The 5,582-nt window shown below is 37.2% G+C and overlaps 1 protein-coding gene and 1 pseudogene across 3 annotated transcripts; one reads left to right on the top strand and one right to left on the bottom strand.

Moving 5' to 3' along the window:
• Positions 1-116: 116 nt before the first annotated feature.
• Positions 117-1,804, bottom strand: LOC122065446 (muscle M-line assembly protein unc-89-like). 3 transcript variants are annotated; one of them, XM_042629264.1, is made up of 2 exons: positions 902-1,804; positions 117-740 (listed from the first exon to the last, which is right to left on the bottom strand). In XM_042629264.1, exons 1-2 carry the CDS (start codon positions 1,643-1,645, stop codon positions 720-722), a joined length of 765 nt encoding a protein of 254 aa, XP_042485198.1. In that variant the 5' UTR covers positions 1,646-1,804; the 3' UTR covers positions 117-719. The 3 variants fall into 3 exon arrangements, with proteins under 3 accessions (XP_042485198.1, XP_042485199.1, XP_042485197.1); XM_042629265.1 differs by having other exon boundaries at positions 117-737; XM_042629263.1 differs by having other exon boundaries at positions 117-662; positions 902-1,803.
• An 884-nt stretch (positions 1,805-2,688) lies between these two features.
• Positions 2,689-4,326, top strand: LOC122065451 (annotated as a pseudogene).
• The last annotated feature ends 1,256 nt before the right edge of the window (positions 4,327-5,582 follow it).

The raw sequence follows: 5,582 nt of genomic DNA, 5'->3' as shown, positions 1-5,582 counted from the left end.
GGAAAAGGCTGGCAATTTTGCAATTTTTCCCTATGGGTATGTGAGTTCAAATCAGGTCTTCGTACGAGAACGTATTCATATGCGCCTATGATGAACACGTGGACTGTACGGAAACGTTCTCATACAAGAACCTGATATGCTCTTTGGTTCTGTAATTGTAGCTTTGTCCATACACTTTCACCTTTGCATGGTTGACAGTCTAAATTTTGTAACCTTTTTGCTAAAAGATCAATATTATTAAAAAGAAAAAACCAGCAAGAAAAACAGTAAACCGAAAATAACCAGCAAAAAATCAAGTTAATCTCTTCCCACCTTCGGCATTGCCATTAGCAAGAAGAGAAGAAACCTGAGACTAATTGAATCTAAATCTTGAACAGTCCATTGCATCGTTAGCAATTTTCACTTTCACATGAGAAGGAAAGCTCATCATATCCCTAGAACCACCAGTCTTTGCAGCTTGTTTTGCCAATAGTTTGCCACAAGGTTAGCCTCCTTGAAGCAGTGAGTTATCTTCCTTGGAATCAATGCAAGATATGACTGCATGTATATCCACTTTTGGAGCACAAACCATCAAATAGTTTTAGATTGAATGAAAGATACCACGGCAGCAGAGTCCGACTCTATCCATACACAGTAGCCTGGATTTCCTTTGCTCTTGCTGTCTAAATTTTGTAACCGAAATTATATTCAACAGAAAATAAAATTGTAGCTCTGCATCTTCATAGAACCCTAAAAATCTTCTATCAAGAGGGAAATCAAACATTACAGATCCAGTAAAAATAAAGAATAGAAGATACTATATGGATGAAAATATTATCAATTCCAAACATGAAAGAATGAAAGGAACAATCTGAAACTTTACAGACCCAATGAAAAAAGAAGTCAGATCTGGCAAAATTACCTTATCAATCTGCCCTGATTTTCTTTTCTTCGTTTGTATGTGCCAGTCACGTGGCAACCAATCTGGCCATTTTAGCTCACGTTTTGGCCTCCCTCTAGACCTTGAACCTGATGCATCTTTCTTTTTGTCAACCACAGGTGACAGTGGTGGCAGTTGTTGTTCTGCTGAAGTTGGTTCCTTCTCTACGGATGATACCTCCATCACTTCAGATGCATCTATCTGTTGATCAACCACTGGTGATAGTATATTCTTCATGGATGACACCACCACTTCTTCTTCAGATGCATCTATCGCTTGATCAACCACAGGTGGTAGTTCATTCTTCGTCGTTGATACCATTGCTGTTTCTTCAGATCTATCTATCTCTTGATCAACCACAGGTGACAGTTCATTCTTCACCTGTGATATCACCACTGCATCCTCAGATGCATCTATCTCTTCATCTATCACAGGTGACAATGGTGGTAGTTGTTGTTCTGCTGGAGATGGATCCTTTTTCGTGGGTGATACCACCACCATTTCTTTAGATGCATACATCTCTTTGTCAACCACTGGTGATGGTGGTGGTAGCTGTTGTTCTGTTGAAGGTGGTTCCTTCTCCATGGGTGATACCACCACCGCTTCTTTGGACCCTTCTTCAGCTGTAGTGTCGTTTGGGTAGTAGTCCCATGGGAGATTTGGGTCTAGTGGTTCCAAACCTTCAAACACTTCATAGTCAAATTTGGGACCTTCATTGGCAGCCATTTGGGGTTGGAGAGAAACAGCAGAGAGCAAGATAGAGCGAGAACGAGAGAGAGATGGGTTTTTAACTGAGGTGTCTATTCAAAGCTGTCATACCATGTATATACATAAACCGATTGGGTGCATTAACTGCATCTTCAATTTGGATTTCTATCCTAAGTTCAGACTAAGGGAGGTGAAATCTGTATTCTTTATCCTTTGTAGCTGAGAATTGATCTTATGTTTTGCACTTACCATGATTACCATTATAATGTACATCCTTGATTTTTTATTTTCTGTTGATCAAATAAGATTCCTCCATCTAATGCACAGATAATCCAATCAAATGGTTGCGTTTATATAGGATAGCATGGCCCTAGAATTTCACCAAAGAGATCTTTCTGTTCTTCATTGGATAAAAAGGAAAAAGTTCTGCATAATGAACAGTTGGCGAAGTTCTTACAGATGACCCTTTTTTTTTTTTTTTTTTTTTCCTTATAGGTAATATCGATATTCTCCCCCACCTCCCCCACCACCCCCACCACCCCCCCCCCACAAAAAAAAAAAAAAGAAAAAAAAAATTACAACAAAACAAGGCAGCCAAAAAAAGACTCACATTGGACTTCCTATAATATCTGTGTCATAGTTCTGATACATGTATCTTTGAATTTGAGAGAAAAATGGACCAACCCAACCCAACTCAACCCAACCCAATGAAGTAAGATAACAAAGCATAAAAATGCGAAGAAACTAAACCAGTCTTTATCTTATAAGAAAAAATCAAGGTAATATTGTCAGAAGGTTTTCCTGCCAAAAAGGCTTGTAAATCTGTAAAAACTGTGTATTCAACCTGTCCTTGAATCAACCCATGGAATTCAGGAAACTGCTTCAATAGTACGTTTTCTTAGTTGTATCTGTATGAGTTGTATCACACTTATAACTTTCCTTACATACAATAAATATCAGATTTGTCCAATGACAAAGATTTCATATAGCTGGCCTTGGACCCTGGAGAGCAGATAAGGTCCTCGTGCGAGAACATTTTTGTACAAGTCTGTGATCAACACATGGATTTCACTAAGTCCATGAAATTACGCAATTGGGAGAGAGACAGTGGAGTCCAGCTGCTCATCACAGGTCCGCACAAGAACGTTCTCGTAGAACAAAATTAATAATACATGTAGTAACTTTTTAGGGCTTTTAGGGTATAGTTTTGTAAGAAAGAACAAAAGAGAGATAAAAACAAGAGGGATTGGATTCCTTCTCATTTCTTCTATCCTTCACAACTATGCAAGAGACCAACCCCAACCAGAGAAGCTTACGATCTAAAAATTTCTCTCGGAATGAAATTGAAATAGATTTGAATCTGCCTCTACCATGCTCAGATTTCCATGATTCCGATGATTCTGATTGTGTAGAAGTTATTCCAATATATGATGATGCTTGCAAGCCTAACCATTAGGATCTCAAAATGCTTGTAGAAATGAAGTTGGAATAGATTTGAATCTTCCTACCCCATGCTCAGATTTTGATGATTCCGATGATGTAGTAGAGGTGGTTCCAATTTATGGTATTTCCTCCATACGAACCCTAATGCAAAACTATCAGAGTTTCAGGCAAAGTGGTACTCCTTCCAAGTTCATGTTCTACCATAATGGGTCCTGGATTGATTTCTCAGATGATGTATTTTGTTAATATTAGTTGTCAATATTGACATATGTACATGGTAATAAATGTTAGCACAAGGTAGCTCCAACTGTATCAGTGACTTTCATGTATAGTTTCATGTAAAAATGTACTACTCTCTATAATGAAAATCACACTGAGATTCACAATCTTCTATCATTTCTATCATATTTGAAACAATGAAGTCGCGTTTCTCTGAAGGGAAGTTGATAGTAGAAGCCCAGATTGCAGGTGCATGCTACCTCTTTGATTTCCCTCAAATGTTGCAGGTGGATCTGCTTACTGGAGATCCAATGCCAATTTCATGGATTGATAATGAAGGTAAACATTTCTTTCCCAGAAAAACACATCTTATTAACATCTCTTCTAAGGTGGCGACAGAAATAAGAGCCAAAGATAATACAAAATTCACCTGATGAAAAAACCAAAACCTCTAAAACTAGTTATCCCATCAGCATGGAAAGAAGAGAATGGCCAGATGTGACAATCTTGAAGGAGGGTGAGGAGGGTTACTCTAAGGTGGAGGCTATCTTTCTCTCTGGAATGATAAGTTATCCTGATGTTACCATAACCTCCATCTGTAAGTGTTTGCACTAAGTCCCTTTGCACTTGCTCTTTTAAAAGTTTATATAACGAAGAAGATGATAACAAAAGCAGCCAAGGGTGTATCCAATATTAAGCTTGCTTGGCATGCAACCTCAGCTGAACTTATACCAGATATCCTATCAAGAGGTTTCAACAGACCTAAAAAGCTTTCTGGTTCTGAATCTTATGGGGTTGGTATCTACCTTTCACCCCAAGGCTCAGCCCACACAATGTACTTTATTTTAATTTCCTTTGATTTCAATCTGTTTCTATTTTATTTTATCTTTTTCTTTTCATTTTTGACAGTTCTATTGTATTTCAGTGCATTGCTACCTGAATTTATTGTTAGATTTCAGTCCAAACTTCACTGCATAGGTACATCAAGAAGAATAACAACTCCAAGGACTCAAGAAACATCAAGTTCAACTTTTTGAAATTATTGTCCAAGGTGAGAAGCTCCCTTCCTCCCTCAATAGGGAGTTCAAGAATTGGAGAGCTTCAATACTATGTACATGGTAAATGAGCATAAGAAAACAAGAGTTCTAGATGATCATCGTACTTTATGCAATTTGATTATCCATATCTCCTGAAAAATTGATCTGTTTGCATGAAAAAAAAAAAAATATATATATATATATATATTTATAAGAATGAATACAATATGTAAAATAAAGCAATTAAATCTATTGTGTGGCAATGTTGATTCTCAGCTAGAAACTTTTCTTTAAATAGTTTTGTTTTGTGAAATATGATTAATATATTCCATGAAGCCCAAGAATTCCCCCCCCCCGCCACCCCCAGAAAAAATGGAGGAAATAAAATGAAGAAGGAAATATAAGAAATAGATGGATAAAACTTCACAAAAAAACATAGTTTATCCCGATAGTTTTGCTTTTATTTATTTATGTTTTTAAGACAAACAAGAATATGTTAAAAATGAGTGAAAGATAAATAGGCCGAAGCCATACAACAAAAAAATATGTAGACTAAACAAATCTTAGATCCCTAATCCACCTTCGGCATTATCATCAGCAAAAAGGGGAGCCAAGACAAAAGAAAAGACTTAGTCTTCAAAAATAGCAGAGATTATAAAAATCGAAATCTCGGTTTCCAAACTGCATCCCATTTTATCTCATCATATGTACAGCGTGGTTGCCCATCCCATACTACTAAGGTTCTATTTTTCTTTTTCTTTTTTTTCCTCTAAAAGATCATTTGTATAAAAAAAGAAGAAGATGGAATGTACAAAAAATCAGAAAACTACCGTACAAAAATAGACTAAGAGAAAGAAATGACACCCCACCTTTGGCATTGCCATCAGCAGAGAAAGCCACCCTAACCTTAAGACTACAAAAAACAGCTAAGGGAAACGGTATCTTGGATGCTGGGCTGCATCCAGCCTCCATAGACATCAACCTAGGCCAAATTGCCACTGGAGAAGAGACTTCTAAACAAGCATCAAATTTAGCCAAGAAATTGGCCACTGTGTTAGCTTCTTGGAAGCAATGAGACACCTTCCAATTAATAGAATTCATAAAAGGCAAGACACCCCTCCATCTTTGCTGAATAAACCACGGGATCAGACCTTTAGAGAGAAGAATGATCACAGCCGCATAGTCACATTCAATCCAAAGATTCTGAAAACCATGCATCTTTGCCTGCTCAAGACCAACCATTATTGCCAAAAATT

Source organism: Macadamia integrifolia, unplaced genomic scaffold, assembly GCF_013358625.1.
Source record: "Macadamia integrifolia cultivar HAES 741 unplaced genomic scaffold, SCU_Mint_v3 scaffold2021, whole genome shotgun sequence".
Taxonomy (NCBI): Eukaryota; Viridiplantae; Streptophyta; class Magnoliopsida; order Proteales; family Proteaceae; genus Macadamia; species Macadamia integrifolia.
This window is presented reverse-complemented; position numbering and strand designations above follow the sequence as displayed.

Excerpts from the sequence above, each read along its gene's own strand:
- LOC122065446 (XM_042629263.1), bottom strand. The coding sequence starts at position 1,645 with ATGGCTGCCAATGAAGGTCCCAAATTTGACTATGAAGTGTTTGAAGGT. Across the intron at positions 663-901 it reads AATCAGGGCAGATTGATAAG|ACAGCAAGAGCAAAGGAAAT; the intron begins GTAATTTTGCCA and ends TACAAAATTTAG.